This window comes from Pangasianodon hypophthalmus, chromosome 11 (genome assembly GCF_027358585.1).
Source record: "Pangasianodon hypophthalmus isolate fPanHyp1 chromosome 11, fPanHyp1.pri, whole genome shotgun sequence".
In the NCBI taxonomy this organism is placed as follows: domain Eukaryota; kingdom Metazoa; phylum Chordata; class Actinopteri; order Siluriformes; family Pangasiidae; genus Pangasianodon; species Pangasianodon hypophthalmus.
In genome coordinates, this window is record NC_069720.1 from 1,843,035 (window position 1) to 1,865,310 (window position 22,276).

A 22,276-nucleotide genomic window follows, 5' to 3' on the forward strand; every position below is an offset into this window, starting at 1 on the left:
CGTGATGTAGTAGATCCGGTGTTTGGTCTTCATGCGAGGGATGAGAGCCGGACCGCGAGAGCTGTATTTCACCGACGCGCACATCCTGAGTACAAAGCGCTGAAACACACACACACACACACACACACACACACACACACACACACACTGAATAGGGCTGTGTCTCAAATAGTGGCTTACTCCTTATTCCCTATTCCCTACTGCATATTCCCAAATCCATATTCCCTTCTCTGAATTCCCTAAACCATATTCCCTTCTTCCTATTCTCTTCTCCTTATTCTCTACTCCCTATTCCCTTCCTTGTAATCCCCATTCCCTTCCCAGTTTTCCCTTACTTGTTTTCCCCATTCCCTACTTTGTATTCCCTAATCCCTTCTCCGTATTCCCTACTCACCATTCCCTACTCACCATTCCCTTCTCCGTATTCCCTACTCACCATTCCCTTCTCCGTATTCCCTACTCACCATTCCCTTCTCCGTGTTCCCTACTCACCATTCCCTTCTCCGTATTCCCTACTCAACATTCCCTTCCCCGTATTCCCTACTCACCTTTCCCTTCCCCGTATTCCCTACTCAACCATTCCCTTCTCTGTATTCCCTACTCACCATTCCCTTCTCTGTATTCCCTACTCCCTATCCTCTTCTCCTTATTCCCTAAAAAAGGTAAAGTGCATTAAACTGGAATTTACCGATCGGATCCTGAGTGTCGTATTGAGGAATATAAGAAAGGCAACGAAAAGTCAGTAATCGACAAACAGTTACTCAAACAATCACGTGAATAAATAAACAAGTAAACAGGTAAACAGATAGATATATAAACAAGAAAGCAAGACAGGGTAAACAAACAAACGAACAAATAAATAAATAGGAAACCAATGAGAAATCATAAATAAGCAAATTAATGCATAAATACATAAATAAATCTTAAGAAATAATATAAATAAATAAGAAAGAATGAAAGAGAAATAAAAAACTGACACAATGATCAATTTGGGAAGAAAAATAGAGACATTTATTTTTTTTAATCTGTTTATAAACATAAATTAAAGCAAGTTTTATTAATTAATTAATTTTCTGGTAAATAAATAAATAAATCCTTTCACACCGTTTTATTTCTGGGATGTTTTTGATGCATGAACATTTCATTAACTCTAAAATAAAATGCAATATTTATTTTCTAAAAATTAAAATGTAAAAAGTCAGAATTCAAGTCATTTAATTTATTTTGCATTTTATTATTTAATTAAATTTTTATTTCAGTTTAAATACTTTTATAGCTCTTGTTATACAAATTATGTCACTTACAATCAGATGATTCCACAATCATTAATAATAAATTCTTATGTACGAATTTAATTCCACTTTATTTCATTTAATTTTAAAAATTTAATCCGTTATCATCATTTTCATAGGTTGTCTTAGCTAGCTAGCATGCTAACTACAGACTACAGACCAGCCAAATGTAATCAAAATGTCATTATTAAATGTCACTTACTGGTTATTTTGGTAACTAGTTTCACAATTTAACTCTCGAATATAACCTACTAACCGAACCACTAACTTTATTTATGTTTTACGTGTTATAAACAGTTAGCTAGCTAGCTAGCTAAACAAACTTAGCTTAGCCTACCTTAGCTTCGTCTCGTCACTGCGGCTTTAACAACGTCGAAGAGAAATTAATTCATAGTATTTTAATTAAATTAGAGACAAAACGACAGTATAAACTGCCTCGTTTATATAATTAGCATGTCAGTGGTGATTATTCCATGAAAATGGAACAGCTTTCAGGAAATAAAGGGGAAAAAAATCCAGTTTTTCCGAACGTATCGCCTCCTGCTGCACAGGCATCAGGTATACAGTAGACACCGGATTAGCAACTGATGCTAGCTAGGACAATACGTCAACGCGTCCGCCATATTGGAGGGGGCATGAGTTGCTAAATCACTGCGAGTCTATGGAGACGTGTGTGACTAGCCTGATTAAACTAGCTATACCTCGCTTTATGTTTTTCACAAAATGCGCTTTGTTACAAACCTCATACATTTTGTGCTTGATGTAAATATAAATAAATGCATTGTCGAGATTCTGATCTAAATTCTTGACATCAGTGGTCTATGTAGGCTAAATGTGCAACTGCTCAGAAACAATCATAAACTTATTTATATTAAGTGTAATCCCTTGACTAATGATGAAATATCAGAGTAGAGATCTCAAGATACTTCATTTTTAATTCACATAACAGTAATTATCATGAATAAGAATGATACAAATTCCAAAAAAATACAAAAACAAGCTAACGTAAACAGACCTTAGCTTCAATCTAACCTTATGAAAAGTAAAGCAGGGAATGAAAACCTCTACGTCATGCTGTTATAGGAAAATAATCAACAAAAGTGTGGTGTGATGAAGTGGAGTTACTGTTAACACCCCAAAGTTCATTATTTTCCCATAGCAACACATCTCTAAGTGTTTGATTCCTCTTATACCACAGCAATTTGCACAACACTAACAATTTTAATGGATGAAAGATCAACATGTCATACTTTGATCCATTTATAGTTTATCTGCAAAGTGAGTTCCTGTTCTCACTTACGTTATAGCAGCTATAAACACTCTTTCCTTCACTAGGCTGTCTTTTTTTCCTCTCTTGAAGTTAATAAGACAAAAAAAAAAAAAAAAACGCAGCTTGTCATCTTTTTTTACTGAGAAACCGAAAAGCGTAAACTCCTGTCCTGAAGATGTTGCGAAACTTAAATTTACAGCTTTAAATCTGACTGTACCAAAGCGCTGACACTGGAGACTCCTTCCATAAATGTTAAAGAAACGACTCCTTACAGAAAATTTCACCGAATCATTAGCGCATTAATATAAACCTTTTTTTTTATACCTGATTTGTAGCTGCACTACGGTCGGAGCTGCTGTTATAGAAAATTAATCACCTTCTGACCAATCAGAATCCAGAATTCAACAGCGTTGAACTGAATTGTATTTAGTGTAATGTTTAGTGTAAAGTTTATCATGAAGGTAGGAAGCACACATCATGCCATCTTTCATTTTTTGTTTTTTTAATACCAATCAGTGTCACATATAACAGATATCAGGAATATAAGTACAAATGCATACAACACATTACTAAAACCACATAAAATATACACAGTTGCAATACACAACACTATACAATATAGAAGATGTAGGCTTCTGATCACACACACACACACACACACATTGTGAAAAGAGTTTTAGTGTGGCTCGATGCAGTGGTGAAGAAGGTAAAACGTGTATTTAATTCCGTATAAACATGAACTGTCCTCTATAAATATCCATTCAGACGTCAGTGCAAGTTCTTCCTCTATCCGTGTTAAAGGGCTGCAACACGACACGATGTCACTACTGGAGTGAAATTTTCTCCTTCGTTTCACAAAACCAGGGAAGATCCAGCTGTACAATTTGGTCACTGTGGGCACCTCAGAAACAGAGAGACGACGTATATACAAGCGTGTCTTCTTTTTGAGCCATTTGTCTTTTGAAATGTCCTTCTGCAGAACATGGACGGATTACTGGATCCCTCGGAACAAACACATGGCGAACACCATCGCGAAGAGCTGAGGAGGGAAAAAAAACAAAGAAAAAATACTGAATTAGGAACAAAGACCAAACACTGTAACACACAACAAACACACTTTAAAATAGACAAGTTTAAAACAATGCTTTTCTTTTCTTTTTCTTTTTTAAACACACCTTCCTAGCTAACACAGAACATTATTAAGATGTTCAGTATGTATGAAGCAAGTTGAAATAAGGTTAAGACATGTTTTAAAACTAAAAAACAAAAAGTTCATGCTAAAAAAGCAAAAAGTTACTTGCGTTGCTTATCACTTGTGGGCGTGGCCTGTCCAGCGTTTTTATTTATTATTTTTTTGTCGTTGTTGTTTTTAGTTTCAACAAGGAACAGTAGTAGCTGTATATACAGCTTCTAAAGCTAGCTAGTTAAACACAATTTAAATATGTTAAATTTAAATAATTTAAATTATCAGTGTGAAAATTGGTTGTTTGATTTATATGTTATGTGCTCGGCTTCGTACTAGCTTTGTTCTCATTTTAGCAAATCAATCTAACATTACTAGCTACGTACATTCCCCAGAGGCACTAAAGACCTCTGCTACTTCTTGGCAAACTTTATTTTTCTTCGTAATGATGCCTCTGTACACGTTTAACGAGAGGCCATATAAGACAGGATATGATGAAACTACGGTCGTAAGTTTTTCTACCATTTTTGCACATCAAACAGTAAACAGTAAACAAACTGCAGGTAGGAACTTAAGTTGTGAGTGGGGAATTGAAGAAAAGGCGGACCACACGCACCATAGGATTGGTCCAAGAAGTCATTTGAGCCAATCATTTGGATTTGTTGCTTTACAGCATTATAGCCAATTTGCATAGAATTGAGAGACTCTCAGTTCAAATTACTAGCTGTTGTCACTGAAATCGAAATATATCACGAAATCGAAATATATAAACGTGTAACTGCTCAGAAATAATTATAAATTTATTCAAATTAAGTATAATCCTTGACTAATGATGAAATATCAGAGTAGAGATCTCAAGACACTAATCAACAATAGTGTGGTGTGATGAAGTAGAGTTAATGTTAACAACCAAAGTTGATTGTTTTCCTATAACTGCACATCTCTAAGTGGTTGATTCCTCTTATACACAGCAATTTGCACAACACTAACAATTTTAATGGATTAAAGATTGACATACTTTTTATCCATTTATAGTTTATCTGCAAAGTGAGTTCCTGTTCTCACTTACATTCTAGCAGCTATAAACAGTCTTTCCCTCACCAGCCCCTCTTTTTTTTTCTCTCTCTTGAAGTCAATAAGACATAAAAAACACAGCTTGTCATCTGTTGTCACAAAGCGTAAACTCCTCTGTCCTGAAGATGTCGCAGAACTTAAATTTACAGCTTTAAATCCAGTGTGTTGTATTTAACACGGGGCAGATTTTTAACAGCCTACAAAAACATTTCATTACACAAACGTTACTGTAACGTCATGCAACCCAAAAAAGACAGTAATGTGAACATGACAACAAATTAACTGGAGTCCATAGTGTGATTTATCACATGGTCATCCTGCTTGCTAGTAGTTATAGTAATCTCATTTTTCTCCTTCAGTTGAACATGTTAAAGGTACATTAGGTAAGACTGAAGTAGGTATTGATGAAGCTCCGCCCCCTGGATGTACACTGAGAGTAGAGAGTCTATAAAATGACTGACAGGAGACGCATCCAAACAGGTTTCTCAGCCACTGAGAGTTGTTTTTTTGTTTGTTTGTTTGTTGTTCTACATATCTTCCAGGTACAAGTATACTCCTGGGCAAAAAAAAAAAAAAACTGGCCAAGCCCAAAATGGCAAAATATGAAGGTTTTAATGGTCTTAACATCAAATCATTGATCAGGAAATGAGCAGGAATGAAGCAGATGCACTCCTGAGAGCTCCTGTGCCTCCATTTGCTGGTTTCCTTTTGCTGCAGTGAACTGTTCGTTTGGGGAAAAGCTAGAAACAGGGAAATTCAATTCTATAGTCTTCTTGTACACTAAAGGTAAAATCGTGACAATGATTCAAATGTATGATGTGAAATTCAAACTAACACATGTCTGGTTGTACAAAATTTTCCACAAATGTCTTCTGGGATTTTTTTTTTTTCCTCTTAAAAGATTAGTCACTATTTGGCTGTCTGCCAAACCTGATGCAGCCCATCAAGAGCCTGATAACAAGCTCATAAATGAACGAGGATTGATAGAGCAGGGAGAGATCTACAGTATTTGTTTCATTCTTGCTAATTTCCTGATCAGTGATTTGTTGATAAGACCATTAAAAGCTTAATATTTTTGCCATTTTGGGCTTGGCCCATTTTTTTTCCCAGGAGTGTAAGGGAAAAAAATAGACTATTTCACCTTTAACAAAATGTTTTGTTAAAATCGTAACCAACATAAAAGTGTTTTGTTAATTAACACATCCTTTTAGAATTCAATTATCGCAACTTAATGTAAGAATTATAAATAACTTTGAAACAAAGAAGATTCACTTCCTGTTTTGTCCACCAGGTGGCAGTGAGACACAATAAACTGCGTAACCATGGAGTGTTTATTGAAGCAGCTGCACAATGTAAAATGTCTTTCAGGAATGAAATCAGAATCGTGATCTTACTTCTATGGTCAGGACGACGATAGCGAGTGCTCCGGCCATGTAGATGTACGCCTCGAAGTAATCCACCACAGCCGAGTAACAGCCCTGTTTAAAACAGAGGACGGAAATATGTGTCTTTGGCAGGACTTTTCCCGATGACCTCATCCGCAAATCTAATATACATCCGAGTCAAGACTTCAGAATAACACAAGAATACAATATCTAAGGAATAAAACACTCAGTTTCATGCTGTTATAGCAAAATAATGAGCGATGGCGTGACGTGATGAAGCGGAGTTACTGTTACCACACGGAAGTTGATTATTTTCCTTATAACAGCATGTTTTATTCCTTTTGTACCACAGCAACTTGCCAACAAAGAATGACACATCATACTTTTTATCTGTTTAGAGTTACATTTAATGTTGTAGAACGTCTGCGAAACAAGTTAGTTCCTGTGATCAGTCACGTATTTATAGCAGCTATAAACAGCGCATTAATATAAACTTGTGATTTGCAGCTGTGTGCCTGTCAGAGCTGCTGTTATAGAAAATTAATCAACACCTGGATTCTGACCAATCACAATCCAGAATTCAGGGGCTACATATGGGAACAGTTTGTGATGTCACTAAGTAAGATCCAAGGCTTTGGACCAATCATATCTGATATGCAAATAATTACGACAATGTTGATGTGGCACCTGAAAACTTTAACCCACATTACCTGTATGCTAAGATGGCTTCCTAATGTTGCTAATATCAGTGAGGAACCAAATCATGGTTGCTATGGTAACATTACATTACAAGGTTTTGTTAATGTTAATTAAATCATTGAGAAAATGACAAACTAAGTTAGCAATGTTAGCGATATTACACTAGCAAGGATGGCAGGAGGATATGGGGTGTTTCCTAATTTGCATATTCATGCATATTTATAAATCCTGATATTTTTTTATAAAGGTTTAGAGATGTTCTGGGACGTTTTTCGGACATGTTAAACATTATTTCGCATTGATTATGCAATGGTTTTGATGAAACGCAGGATGCTAACCTTGATGCGGAAGGGCATGTTGCCCCTGAGACACTCGTCCACGTTCATCAGCTGCTCGTTCCTCAGGCAGCAGACATCAGGAACGGCTCTGCCGGGGTTCAGGCGTCTGAAGAGGCTCTGCTGATCGAAATCATCGGCGCTGTTCACGCCGCAGCATTCAAACTGCACCGTGAGACGCGATAACACGAGCGTTAGCACCACAGCACGATATTACAGAGCATAAACACATGTAACGGAATCATTTAGCCTACCGTAGCCATGATGGTGTTCCAGGTGGCGGTGAAGACGTCCGTGTTGTTGCTGCCTTGATAATGTGCTTTCAGCTCCTTGGTGAAATAATCTCTGGTGAGCTGTTGATGCAGGAATACGATTAGCGACCAAGGAGGTATATTACGGCGCAAATAAAATAATCTGATGATGAATGGTAGAGACTCGGATACTCACATGCTCCCGGAATATGAAGGCCAAAATGGCCGCGGCGAGCTCTGCCAGGAATATGATAAGGATGAGCAGGAAGAACTGCACAAAAAAAGGAGCAGGAAAGAGACACCTATTATTATTATCACTTATTTATTACTGAATCAAGAGTGACATTTTATATTTTTTTCATCCAAACATTTTCACCAAATCCAAATAAATGAATTCCGAATGAACTGTTTATTTATATACATCCTAAACTGACACTTTTCGCTTATATGCATGATACATAAAGAATAAAGCACTGTATGTGGTGCTGTTATAGAAAAATAATCAACAACGGAGTGAAGTAATGAAGCAGAATTAATGTTACTAATCCAAAGGTGATTATTTTCCTATAACAGCACATCCTGAAGTGTTTTATTCCTCTTACACCGCAGCCGTTTTCCTATGATTATGATTATTTTTTATTAATTAAAGAACGACGTCATACTTTTTATGTTTAATCTTCTGGAACATTTTAAAGATAAAACATAAAAAAACTGCTAATATCAAATCAATCAGAGTTTGTAGTTGTTTTAAAAAGATATTACAATACCTACAATATCTCAGAAAAGTGTACTGTGATGTAATTTATCACAATATCGATAATCATGTCGTCATTTTTAAGATTCAAGATTCACGATCTTTACTGTCATATGTACTTTGGTACAATGAAATTCTTATTTTGTTATTGTATCATATCATTCAGCAATAGTACTGATCCCAGAAAAGGAATTTCAGAGTCACTACTCAGGAAGTGGACTCACAAACAGCAGCAGACACTTGTTCTCCCGTATGGCTCCACAGCAGCCCAGGAAGCCGAGCAGGAAGAGCATGGAGCCCATGGCCAGGATCACATAGACTCCAGTGAAGAGCAGAGGATTGGCTGCTACGATCTCCCTGAAACCTGTAGGATCCACCAGCACCCAGATTCCCACTCCGAGTAAAAACGCTCCACCGAGCTGTCGGAGAAGAGAAACAATAACTTTATTAGGAATAAAACACGCAACAACCGGATGGTGTGATGAAGCGTAGTCACTGTTAACACCATGAAGATGATTACTTTCTATAACCACACATCCCAAAGTGTTTTATTCCTCTTACACTAGAGCAACTTGCCAAAGATTATAGACATTTTTGATTTATTAAAGAATGAAACATCATATTTTTATCCATTTATCCATCAAACAAGTTACTTCCTGTTCTCACTTACGTTATAGCAGCTATAAACAGTCTTTCCCTCACCAGCTTCTCTTTTTTCTCTCTCTTGAAGTTATAAATAAGACAAAAAAAACTCAGCGTGTTATCTTTTGTCACAAAGCGTAAACCCCTCTGTCCTGAAGATGTCAGAAAATTGGAAGTTACAGCTTTACCTCTGACTGTTACAAAGCGCTGACACTGGAGACTCCTTCCATAAATGTTACATAATAAACATCTCCTTACAGGTCAATGATTATTTGTTTTTTTAATCTGTTTATTATTAGTGGAGCATCTGTCGTACAAGTCCCTGTGAATGAGCTGTTACTATAGAAACAATAATGTATTAGATATGTACTGCAGTAAGAACTGCTGTTACAGAAAATTAATCAACACCTTCCGACCAATCAGAATGCAGAATTCAGCTGCGCTCTGTAACAATTCTGACATTAGGTAACGTGGGAAAATGTGTCTCTGACTAGCTAGCTAGAATTAAAAGGTCTTTGCTAGTTAGGAAGCTAGTTTAAGTAAGCTAGTTTTGCAAATGGACTGTCAGAATTTCTTCTTATATTGTACTGCTAAAATGACAAGGTGTTATCTGACCTAGGAAAACTCCTGAAAACTCCCGAATATTTCATTTTAGAAGAAGCGAGAACAGCTTAGGTGCCACTATTTAAATCGCTATTTTTTCTGTTTTCAGATCATTTTTTGTTAGGATCATTCGAGTAGCATCGATAGTCCACTGTACATATGACTTGACTTAACACTTAGACTTTTTTTCTTGCCATTAGAGTAGCAAAGGGAAGTTCACAAGACTGCTAACAAGAAAAAAAAAGCCCTGAGCAGAGGAAGTGTGCTGTAGTTCGCGGGCCAACCCGAGATTCTTTGGCAGGAGATGAATGTGCTTCCTCATGATATAGTTTTAAAGTTTATTGTAGGTGGCAACACGGATTGTTCTGGGCTTTTTTTTTTTTACAGACTCTTTTGAACCACATATGGTTTTAAGAAAACAAGACCCGCTGGCCACACAAACCAACCCCAGAAACCAGCTATTAACTTCACTTAAGAAAACAGGAGGTGATAAAGCCTTTCAAACACGGCCTAAATCAGAGCCTGATCCTCGCTGTGGATTCCTCATGGAAGCAAACGAACTGTATAAAGGTAGATCGGAGGATAAGAGGCTAGACAAGAGGAGAGGTGTATGAAAAAGAGGAGGTACTTACGAATATGAAGAAGTTAAAGATGAACATGAGGTACTTGATACAGCTGAGACAGTCGCCCTCCATGGCCGTGCTTCTCGCAGAGGCGTCTCCTTGCCCCTTTGGACACAAAACGAGACGGTCATCAGCGTACACGACACGGTCAGTCACTCTGAAGAAAAGGGGATGGCTTTCTCTAGACACTGAGTGAAAAGCAGCAGCTTTGTGCTCTTAACTTAATTAAAACGAATGACCTCATTCTCTACGACTTCCTCATTTAAAAAAGGAAAAAAAAAAGAAATGGATGGGAACAGACGATGCGTTCATGCAAAAATTAAATCTATCAGCCGGTTAAATGAGTCGCTGACAGCTCCGGGTTTCGCTGGCACGAAAATGCAAAGTGAATTCTCCTAATCAGATTTCTCACATCTCCTGTAATCAGAAAGAAATAAAGAGAGCTGACACACTGGAGCATGACGAGTTTGTTTGTGCACGGTTATGAAAGAAAGAACTGCAGAATGAAGATGAGTGGGAGTAGAAAAGAGTGGCAGGAGAAAAAAAAGAAATGAAGAAAAAAAAAAAAAAAAACACCATCAGGACGGGTGGAGCAGCACATTTGGTCTCGTTCACACCAGGAGCAGGACTCGGCAAACTAAATAAACATGTCCTTCCACCTCCTCAGACCACATGGTGCACGTTACAGCCCGGCCATGTGATCCTGCCAATCATCCTAATGAAGCCGGGTGTTTAACGAGCCTGTGGCTTTATACAAATCATTTCTAAATCATGCATAAAGCAAGAAAGTGGGATTACTGTAACTCCAGCATAATGTGGATTTCAGTCTTGGCAGCTGCTTTTAAAGGAAAACTCCACTCTGAGACACGTTTAATCTGTTTATACTGAAATACATGTGAGTGATTCTGGAGCTAGTTTGTTGGCCTGTGATGTATTTCTGTTATTCCTGTGAGAGGTTAGCGGTGACGTGTGACTCTGACATCACAGCTAGCGCAGTTATAAAGACATTTAAATCTAAGTCAACAATCTGAAACATAAAGAGTAACACTAAAAACAAAACTTCTTTTAATATGTTATTAAAATGCAAACGCTGGACTCCAAGTCCCAGAATGCGACGCAGCTGTGCGACGGCGTAGGATCGGATCGGCTAGCGAGCTACGTCACCTACGACGAGGGTGACAACACTGACGACGGTATTAGCGTCAACACTGAAGCTTTGATGAGGAGCTGAGAGAGCTGGACAGAGTAAAACACTAAAGAGCCGCCGCATTGCTCTCTTCAGATACAGATGAAGCGAGGGATAATGCTGCGTTCAGCATGAGGCTGTGACTTGTAATTTCCCGCGTACAGCCACTAAAAGTCACAAAAAACTTTAAATTTTAACTTCGCAACTGGTCCTTCCCAGTTTACGGAGTGACATCAAATCAACATGGCCGCTCAACATGGCCGCTTCTCTACTTTTGAATGAGTTTAAAGCAGTACTGGCTTTAGATCAGTTAATATACAGACACAGACACAGTCCATGGTTCCAATCTATAACACTGTCCATATTGTTTTGAGAAGTTAATCATGAAAAGTAGAGTTATCGCTAATTTTACTTGCTATTGTCTGTTGCTGTTGCTGTGCTGCAATTTCAGTCCGAAATGTTGCATGAATATTTGAAGTTCACTACAGTAGAAAAGAACCCGTAACCACTCAGGCCTGTAACTGTAAAAATGCACTTAAAGTAGCTTTTCATGAGCTTTACGTGCTCTTACAGCAAACAAAACACGTGGAGGCGTCCATTTTCCACTTCGCACGTTGAACGTGGAAAATGGCGTCATTACAACTTGCAAATTGCCGCTTACAAGGCACAACGAACGCGGCATTAAATCCCACTGCACCACTATCACAACAGAAAAGTCGACTCATTACAAAATAAATCTGAGAATAATAAATCTAATCTAGTGTGCAAGCTAACCTTGTAAGTTAGCTGATGCTAGTTAGGACTCGGGCATTGTGTTATTGGTTAATTTTTTTTGTAGGTTTTTTTTATATATATCAGCACAAAGCTGTAAAGAAATAAAAACCTTAGTTTCGACCACTCGACATTTTAAGTAATAGTCTGTATATAGTATGTTGTGCCATAATAAAGCATTAGTATATTGCATTTCCTGCACCATTCCATTAACATCAATAAAGTAAAAGGTGCACAGCCTGTCTGATAATAGACGCTCCTGTCTGATGATGCACTCTGGGTAATGACAGGGCATTAGGGGAGATTTAGGTTAATGGGGAGGCTGTTCATTAGTGCACAGGGCTCTCAGTTCTCCCTCTAGCACACAGTTTTATTTCTCTCACGCCGTCACAGAGAGAACGTCAGGATTTACTGCGGCTTCTGAGAACCGGGTGCAGCTGGAGATCCCTACAAAAATAACCCGAACGCAGCCGGATAGAGATAGCTGCGAATAATTCCACCTCTTTTCATACGAAACGGTCCGGGCGTAATTCAATAATCCTCCCTGACGGCTTTTTTCCCCCCTAAAGTCATTTACAGCACAATAGCAGCAGCGAGAGAGAGAGAGAGAGAGAGAGAGAGAAGAGCTCTGTCAGGCCTGACTGGGTTCGAGTTGTGTTAATCCAGCAGGTGTGTGTGTGTGTGTGTGTGTGTGTGTGTGGTCATCGTCTCTAAAGGGATCAAGTTCGCCAGCTTTACTCAAGACCACCGACGTCTCCAAACGCCAACGTGTCTATTAATAGCCAATGGGAATAAAACACCCCATGTGGTGCTGTTATAGGAAAATAATCAACAATGCTGTGGAGTGATGGAGCGCACTACAGAGTTAATTATTTTCCAGAGTTGAGTGTTTTATTCCTCTTATATTCGCACAGCAATCTGCTAGCGATTACAATTTTTAATTTATTAAAGAACAACGTCACATTTTTGATCCATTTATGGTTACGTTTAGTGTAACATTCACAAAACACTGATGTTATAGCAGCTATAAACCTCGTTACCTCACCAGCCTCTTTTTGTTCCTCTCTGTTGAAGTTAATATTATAATAATAATAATAATAACAATAATAATAATAATAATATGTTGTATATAATAATATGGTCGTGTTACCAGAAAAAAAAAAAGAGAGTCCGCTGTACAGGTCTCCTCATGTACCAGCAGTTACTATAGAAACGATAACGTATCAGAGCGAGCACAGTAATGTATATAGGCCTGGTGTCTGCCGCTGCACTACCGTCAGAGCTGCTGTTCTAGAGAATTAATCAGTTCAGACTTCAACAGCACTGTGGTATAATCTATAGAAAATAATTCACTGGATAAAAAAAAAAAATAACAGGTCCAAAAGCAGTGTGTTTCATGCTACAGAGGAAACTTATGAACCAGAACAAAACTGTGCACTGCTTGAGAAGTCACTGAAAATTCAGGAGCACTGAGCGAAGGAGAGAATCGAGGCTTAGGAACCGATCACGCACAACTTCTTTCCAAATAAATCAAGCTGTCAGGGCGGCCTGGGGGAAGTGCAGCGTGCTGGAGTGATTTCCCATAGCTCTCGCAAAACAGCCGATTCAGTCAGCCTCCATCCATCAAGAAGCAGCCGCGCAGTCGAACACTACTGCGCACACACACACACACACCGAGCTTCGGCGATTCTTCATCATCTCAGCTCATTCGCTTCACTATAAACTCTCATTTCAGATGTTTGGAAGCCATCAGAGGACGTCGAGGCACCTATGAGCCATCTGTTTTTCCTTCAGTTGTGATGCAAGAGTGACAGAATGAATTCTTGTGAAATATTTGAGTTAGAGAATATCTGTCAAGCTTAATTCTAACATTCGGTTCCTCTTTCAGACTCAGGTAGGCCACGCCCCCTACCTGAGCACTGGGGGGGGAAAAGCGATCTGCTTTTAAGATCGAGCGATGGCTGTTTTATCTCTGTATATTTGGCCATATTTGTTAAAATCCACATCAGCATGTCCTTGTGATTTATGTATGCACAATGCAACACTTGAGCCTATAGACCTCCATTATGTTATCTACGTTAGCTTTGTAGCTCCGAAGAAGCCAGTGTCTTTAGTTCATGCACACACAGGTGAGTGGCTGCATTTAAAGAAAAAGAAAACATTGTGTAGATTTAATTACTGATCTATCCATCTATTGTGCTATAACCTTCGTTACAAAGACGAGCATTCTGCAGTATGAAGAAAATCCACACATCGTTCCTCCTGTTAAATCCTCTTCTCCACACTCTAGACGCAGCACCTGAGCCTTATCTGCGCTCGCCACACAACCAGCCGCTATACTGCATTATTAAAGCCTCTGTCGCCATGGCAACGTGGTTTGTGATGCTAAAATCTGTGGAATAAAGACACAGCAAAGACAGAACGTCTCCTTAACATTAGCATTTGGTTCCCTTTTGGCTGTTTTCTTTTTTTTTAAGAACCGTTTCATAACGCTCTGAGGACTTAATATTTCGTTTAACAAAGTCAGCATCAGAAATACAACATACTCTGAAACATTACGGGTTACCACAAGGTTTCTGAGAGGTTTCAAGTTATTTAAAGGTTACTAGAACATTTCAGGAACAATCTCTGACACATTACGGGTTACCACAAGGTTTCTGAGAGATTTCAAATGATGTAAATGTTACTAGAATGTTAGAGGAACATTCTCTGAACATCACACGTTACCACAAAGTCTCTGAGAGGTTTCAAATGATTTAAACATTACTACAACGTTAGAGGAACGTTCTCTCAACCATAACAGGTTACCACAAAGTCTCTGAGAGGTTTCAAATGATTTAAACATTACTAAAACATTAAAGGAACGTTCTCTCAACCACAACAGGTTACCACAAAGTTTCTGAGAGGTTTCAATTATTTAAACATTACTACAACGTTAGAGGAACGTTCTCTCAACCATAACAGGTTACCACAAAGTCTCTGAGAGGTTTCAATGATTTAAACATTACTACAACGTTAGAGGAACGTTCTCTCAACCATAACAGGTTACCACAAAGTCTCTGAGAGGTTTCAATGATTTAAACATTACTACAACGTTAGGGGAACGTTCTCTCAACCATAACAGGTTACCACAAAGTTTCTGAGAGGTTTCAAATGATTTAAAGATTACCAAAATGTTAGAAGAACATACGCTGAAACATTACAGGTCACCACAAGGTTTCTGAGAGGTTTCAAGTTATTTAAAGGTTCATACAATGTTAGGGGAACGTTTTCTGAACCACAGTGTGCAACAAAAGTTGAATGTTATATCTGTAAGGAAAACTTTCCTGAAAAAAACAAAACAAATGGGAACTAAAAATGATCTGTTTTCAGAATGTTTCAGGAACCAACAACAAACATTCCCAGAACATTCTGGGAACCAATACTTGCTAGCTAGAGATATAAATACACTTAACTACAATTTAAATAGTTAAATGCTACAAAAACTTCACAGTTTCACTCGATCAGATGTTTGTGGGCGTGTCAGATCACACAATGATTGACAGTGGAATCTCCATGCCAACGGAAACAACCTGACAACAGATTTCAAATGGCCTCTACAGCATTAGATCCAATATATCTGTGATTAGAAAGTGATGATGTGGTGCCAGAAAACTTCTAAACATTGTCTTTCCTCATTGTTGCAGCGGTACCATCAGGTATACATCATTTATCTGAGAATATACTAGTAGTGTAGCATTACAGGTTTAATCTAAAAGCTAATTAAAAAATACAGCACAGGTCTTTAAACTCCAATTATGTGCCTAGTAGTAAATAATTCAGCTATTGTGGTTACATGAGCTTCGCAAAAATGGTAGTTGAGCACTAATATAGCAACAAAACTAATGTGATTGTGTATTAAAATCTTATTATTCATGTTAGATTTTATTATTCAGTAACTATTATGAATTATTCTGTTAAACAGTTACGTCTCCGAGGTCTCATGTGCAGTGTTTGCTTTATATTTTGCCCGAAAGCCCCGACTCTGAAATATAATTAGCTCTCGGTGTTTATCCTTGTCCTACTGCACATACATGAGCACTGTGTTACGGTGTTCATTTACCACGGGAGGTTTTGCAAAGGCGATCCTGAAAACCCTAAAACAAAGCACGGTAACAGTGTGAGACGGCTGCTCTCTCCGTTTTCCCAGGCCTCATTATTCTGAAAGGGAAAACGAGCTTGTTTGTCTTGGACAGAGCTGCTTTTGGAGTCCGAGCGCTGGCTTATCTACTATAAATGAGTGATGGATGCTGGACTGCATGTTTCCTCCCTCCTGAGGATAAAAGTCATATACTGATGAGAGACAAAGCTAAGTGAGACAAGAAAGGACAGGTTCAGTACCTCAGCAGCACAGAGAGAGAGAGAGCGAGAGAGAGAGAGAGACCCAAACAGATAGAATTTCATGAGGACAATCATAAAAAAAAAATCAAGCTGGGAAGCTTTAAACATGTCTCAAAATGCTACAAAGCTATAAAACATCCTTGGAATTCAGACATAAGACATAACTACAGACTTAAGCGTTATTCAGAAGTTGCGTACGTAGGGGCGGAGTTTGAGTAAAACAGAGGCGTGGCTCAGTTACACTCGATTCTGACCTTGAGCCCATTTTTCTTGCATGATATCGGCTCGAGTGAGTTTTTTTTTTTTACACTGAGGATATCTGAGGAGACGTATCTTATTCACAGATATCGCTCATATCATATCAAGGAATGAATTTTTTATGGATAAAATTATGAATGAACTTAAAAGTTTCTCTATAAATGTAGCAGATGCCTGCTCGGTCAGCTTATCCTTCAAACTGTTGACACATTTTATTTATTTATTTATTTTTTTTACAGGAGAGCGGATCGAATTAACAAAATTCTTTGGTGTTATTTTATTAATTCAACAACTCAAAAAATAGTAAATTAAAAGTGTAACAAAATACGGTTATATCCTGCACACATACATTATGATTTCATGATCTCGATATCGATTTAATATCTCATAGCTATGCTAACCATGTGCACACTTAACAAAAAATTAATTAATAAAAAGCTAAACAACAGGATGTGCTGGATCAAGTGTTATTTTATGTGCTGCTGAATAATGAGTGTGGAAGCCATTTTGTTGGAAGACATCATCATCATTGTATTAGTCTTTTTTAGTTGTTAAGTTGTGAAATTGTTTCTGCTTTTATGTTACGTAGTATTACAGCAAATTTTTAAAAAAGCGCTATCTTCAGGTCACTCAATCCGCATTTTCTATCCCTGATTTTTTCAAGTTTAAAGGCATGTACCTGTGTTTAAATGCGAAGATCTAGGCATCTAGGCATTCTACTCAATCCCGTCTTGAATACTTGAACACTTCTACTCAAGAAAAATCTGGCAACCTGGTGTAGTCTTGAACTACATGCAGGTGATTTTAATAATCTGAATGCCAAGCTCAGAAAATCCAACATGTGCGCAACCCGATTCTGAATACTAGAAACTTTCCCAATGTAAATATTGACGTAGCCTTTAGACTGAAGTTCTCCTTACAATACGAGAGCTTCTGTGAAATCTAAAGATGGCGTCCTTTTGCTGAAACCACAAGCGTGAGCAATAATTTGTTATGAATGTCTACTGCATTGAGCTACACATCTGTCAGAGCCTTACTGTGATCCAAATGGACAAACCGCACTAACGATCCACACCTCAGGAGGAAAGCAGGCCTCCGAGTCCAAATAAGACCCCAGCTGGCGAGTAACGCTGTGTTGAGGAGGAAACGGACGCCAACATTTTCGCACACAGCGCTCTGTAGTCGCCCCAGCTGCCCTCTCGAATAATAACAACACGGAAAAAACATCACTGGAGAAGAAAAGTCGCTGACTTAAACACTGTACTCGACTCCAGGTAAGCGTGTTCACATGTACGTCCATGATTTCAAGAGATAAAGAACAGACAGGAAGTGAGTTTCCAGAAAACTACACATTACTACTGAAATACTGGATATACATTCAGAGATGTTTGCTCTACATCTTATTTCTGACAGACAGAAAACTAAAGGAAACACGTCTTTTGTGTGAATGTGTCATTAATTCGCAGATGAGTTAGAAATAGGACATTAAATTCTCCATGGAAACTGGGTTCTTGCTCTTTTCACAGATTCAAAACGGACTTGACAGCTCCAAAGCGGAAAATACAGTGCTCGCTCTGTACAAGTCACATTTGCTCTTTTTCAATAAGTGACAGGATTAAAATAGGAGCCATACATTTGCATAATTTTTTTTTGCACTGTATTTTTGCACAGAATAACAGCCTTGTTCCTTAGAAAGAAAAAAATGTAGATGATTTCTGGACTGGTAAAGCATGCAAGCAACCAGGATTTGACTAATCATAAATTCATGAGCTCAAAAGGTCGATAAAAGCTTTAAAAAAAAACCTAGCTAGCATAATTTAACCTCATCATTACCTAGTCTAGGGTTAATACAATTTATCCAACTAATAAATAAACATAAAATAAAAATATGTATCTGAACTTTAAACTTTATTTATTAATAATAGCTGAAAGGAGCGTTCTCGTGCTCTGGATGATATCAGCATCCTGCTAATCCACTCGTCTTAGCCCTGGAATATAATCTGGACAAAACACATCCTCCTGGATTTGACTCCGGACTAGAGACCTCCAGATTAATGACAGACATGTTTAAATTGCTCTGTCGATATGGTTTAACAAGCATCAGGTAGAACACTATTGCATTAGATTGACGACTAATTTATGCAATGAGGCTGAAACAGCAAGATGACAGCAATAATCAATAGTGAGCGGCAGCTAAATCAGCGTTAACATGCAGGAGTAAAAACAAATCATAAACCAAAAGAGATGGAGGATATGTAGTTTACACTCGGTTGTGTTTTGGGAATCAGGATCAAACCCGGATTAGGATTATCGACATTAAATATTCATCTGAAACAGAATCAAATCCAGGCGTGACTCAGTCCTACGTTCACACCAGCGAGCGTCAAAGTGATCCTTCTACGGTTTACGATTTTCTACGTATGTGTGTGACACAAAGCCACAATTTGAACTGAGATCTTCTCAATTCTATACAAAAAATCCAAACAATTCTCTCAAATGATTCCTCGGATCAATCCTATGGCGCGTGGCCCGACGTTTCTTCACTTCCTCACTCACAACTTTAGTTTCTAGCTCCAATTAGTTCCAGCAAAAAATGGATAAAAAACTCATAACCATGGTTTTTTTCTCGTCCTGGCATATATGACATCTTATTAAATGGGTACAGAGACGTTACAAATAAAAATAAAGCTTGAAAGAAAGTAGAAGACATCGTTGGTGCCTCCGGTGAATGTACGTAGCTAGTACAGTTAGCTTGTGTTGCTACTCTAATCTGCGAACAAAGCTGGTACTGATTTACTGAACTGAGTTTTCACACTGATTAGTGTATTATTTCATTGACACTGAACTACTTCGCTTTAAAACACTGCAAAAATGACATCTAAGCAAGTGAAAATATCTTAAATATAATCAAATTTATCTATAATTTCCTGTTATATGATCACAATAATCCAAATATAAAGTTACGAAGCCTATTTTTTTAGCTTTAAATGTTCATATTCTATTGGGAGATCATTTTGCTTCTAGAAATAAAAGCTTGATATTAGCAAAATTATCTGCAAACAAAACATGACTTTTTCAAGTCTGAAGAGTAAAAATGTCAAGAAAAAGGTTTAATCATCTTAGATTTGGTTTATTGTAATCTTTCAATAGAAAATAACATAAATTTGACTATAAGATTTTTCACTTGCTAAAATGGCATTTTTTACAGTGAAGTTATACACAGCTACTATCGTTTCTCATTGGAACTAAAATAAATAAAATACTGTGAATGTGAGGTTACACAAACTGAGACAAATTGGACAACCAAACCTCCTCTTAACATGCTACACAACAGAACAGAACATGACATGCGTGATCCATGCCTGTGGAAACTGAAAAGAAGGAAACAGGAAGTTGGAGTTTGAATTTAATGAACTGATTTGCATATTTCCACGCAATACAGAGCTCTAATTTCAATCTGTCTAAAGTGTAAACGGATCTGGGGTCAGGATCCAATCTAAATACAATATTTATGAAACGACCAGATTTAAAAATGACCATGGTTTCTGATTCAGTGAGGTGAAAATGAATCATCAGGTGAATCAGAAATGAATCGTGCGGTGAATCATTGTTCATTTCCATGCTGTTTTGAAATGAGTCTTGTTGCAAATGATTCTGAACCAATAAAGGAAAAAAAAATCTCTCCATACCATATGTACCTGTAAATGTCTCTCCCTGTGAGTAGCCGTGACGTTTCTCAGAAGCTCTCTCCACACCTCGTCTGTGTATCTGTGAGGAAGATCAGAGCACACGCTGGTCAGTGGCCAGTTTATTAGGTTCATCAAACATACACGTCAATTTGGAGATTACAATGATCAACACTTAAATAATATCTGCTCAGCGGTGATGATGTTCATTCGCTGGATCGGGTAGAAGGGAGCCAATACTTTGTCCTGAGCAACAGATGGACTTGTATTTTAATTAGATGTACCAATTTAACAGGCATCCATCGTTGATTATTTTCCTATAACAACACATCCTGAAGTGTTTTTGTCCTCTTATACCATTGCAATTTGCTAACGATTTCAATTTTTTATTTATTAAAGAAGAACTCATCATACTTTTTGTCCATTTGTAGTTACATTTAATGTTGTGGAACATCCGCAAAGTTAGTTTCAGTTCACATTTACGTTATAGTAGCTATGAACAGTCGAGAAACCACAAACTCCTAAACGTTACGGCTTTACTTCTGACTGTTACAAAGCGCTGACACTGGAGACTCCTTCCATAAATGTGAAATAAACATCTCCTTAACTTAAAAACTTCACCATAACATCATCATCAACTTCACCATGTCACCTTTTTAGCGTCTAAGTCCCTGTGAATGAGCTGTTACTATAGAAACGGTAACATATTAGAAGGAGTGCATTAATTAATATAAACCTGTGATTTGTAGCTGCACTACTGTCAGAGCTGCTGTTACAGAGAATTAATCAACACCTTCTGACCAATCACAGTCCAGAACTCAACAGCGCTGTGGTGTAAACTGCGATGTGTTCCTCTCTCGTCTTCCTGAAAACTCGCCTTGTCTTTGTGTTAGCGTAATTGTCTGAAAGCAGGACTCGAGGAAAGGTCACGATGGACTTCCTGGACATTATTGACACCACGTAACCTTTTAAACAGCAGAGTGACGTACAGAGAGCGCGAACGAATCCCAAGTGATGGCGTAAAAGTCTGAGCACACACCATTAATCAGTGAAAGCATATGGACTGGATATTAATTACTCGTTTATTAGCCTCAACCTACACGCGATCATGCTTTTCCCTCGAGTGCACTGACGAATGAGGCTGAAAACAGGTTTTAATCCAAGCCACATGAGCACTATGTATGTGGAGCTTATTAGCCACGGCTCGGGGTTCATACAGGGTACATCAGTGAAGCCCGGACACAACCATCAGTTTCCATGGCAACAAACAAGAGGGGAAAATGAAGGACCAATCAAAAATATATATATATATATATATATATATAAATGAGAGGCAAATAAAATATGAAGAGAGCGTAGCAGAGTGGATCGAAGAGCAGGACAATGAAGTGTTCAGTGGAGGCGGAGTGAAGATCGGAGGAAGAACAGGAGGAGCAGAACGGGATTTATTCGCATTACCGAGCCAAGCGTCTAAACAGATTCATCGTTCTGCTTAGTGCTGCTGAGCATGAAATGAGAATCAATGCTCTTTTTAATAAGCGGTGTGACTCTACAGTCTTCACAGCACATATCGAAAGCAGTGTGTGTGCTTTTTTTAAACCCTGTTTCCGTTAAAGGTGCAACACACACACACACACACAATTATTAAAATCGAGAGAACTCACACCTTCCAATGAGATTTGTTACATGACAAGATATCAGACAGTAATTCAGGTGTCTCTTTTATCAACCGTGCGTACGCATAGTTTTCTACGTAAACACACACACACACACACACACACACACATTTTTACACATAGGGTGTCATTTATCAAGTTTTGCTTGTGTGTTAGAATGTTCGTATATATTTCCTACAGCCATAAAAGTGTAATAGCGGGTAAACTG

The 22,276-nt window shown here is 38.1% G+C and overlaps 2 protein-coding genes across 3 annotated transcripts in view; both read right to left on the reverse strand.

The window, feature by feature from the left end:
• The window catches only part of ext2 (exostosin glycosyltransferase 2), a 52,382-nt gene extending 50,511 nt beyond the window's left edge, over positions 1-1,871 (reverse strand). Inside the window, exons 1-2 of the mRNA XM_034308644.2 lie at positions 1,630-1,871; positions 1-99 (exon numbers count right to left, since the gene is read on the reverse strand). The exon at positions 1-99 is cut by the window's left edge and continues 231 nt beyond it. Of these exons, the coding sequence (XP_034164535.1) occupies positions 1-84 (84 nt within the window). The 5' untranslated portion in view covers positions 85-99; positions 1,630-1,871. The remainder of the gene's footprint in view (positions 100-1,629) is intronic.
• A 1,181-nt stretch (positions 1,872-3,052) lies between these two features.
• tspan18a (tetraspanin 18a) overlaps positions 3,053-22,276 on the reverse strand; it is a 40,822-nt gene continuing 21,598 nt past the window's right edge. The window contains exons 2-9 of one of the 2 annotated variants that reach the window (XM_026930876.3): positions 20,405-20,474; positions 10,121-10,216; positions 8,468-8,662; positions 7,686-7,760; positions 7,493-7,591; positions 7,242-7,403; positions 6,214-6,297; positions 3,053-3,601 (exon numbers count right to left, since the gene is read on the reverse strand). In XM_026930876.3, the coding sequence (XP_026786677.1) occupies positions 3,554-3,601; positions 6,214-6,297; positions 7,242-7,403; positions 7,493-7,591; positions 7,686-7,760; positions 8,468-8,662; positions 10,121-10,183 (726 nt within the window). In that variant the 5' untranslated portion in view covers positions 10,184-10,216; positions 20,405-20,474 and the 3' untranslated portion in view covers positions 3,053-3,553. Of the gene's footprint in view, positions 3,602-6,213; positions 6,298-7,241; positions 7,404-7,492; positions 7,592-7,685; positions 7,761-8,467; positions 8,663-10,120; positions 10,217-20,395; positions 20,475-22,276 lie in introns of both variants that reach the window. The other variant, XM_026930875.3, reaches the window with a different exon arrangement.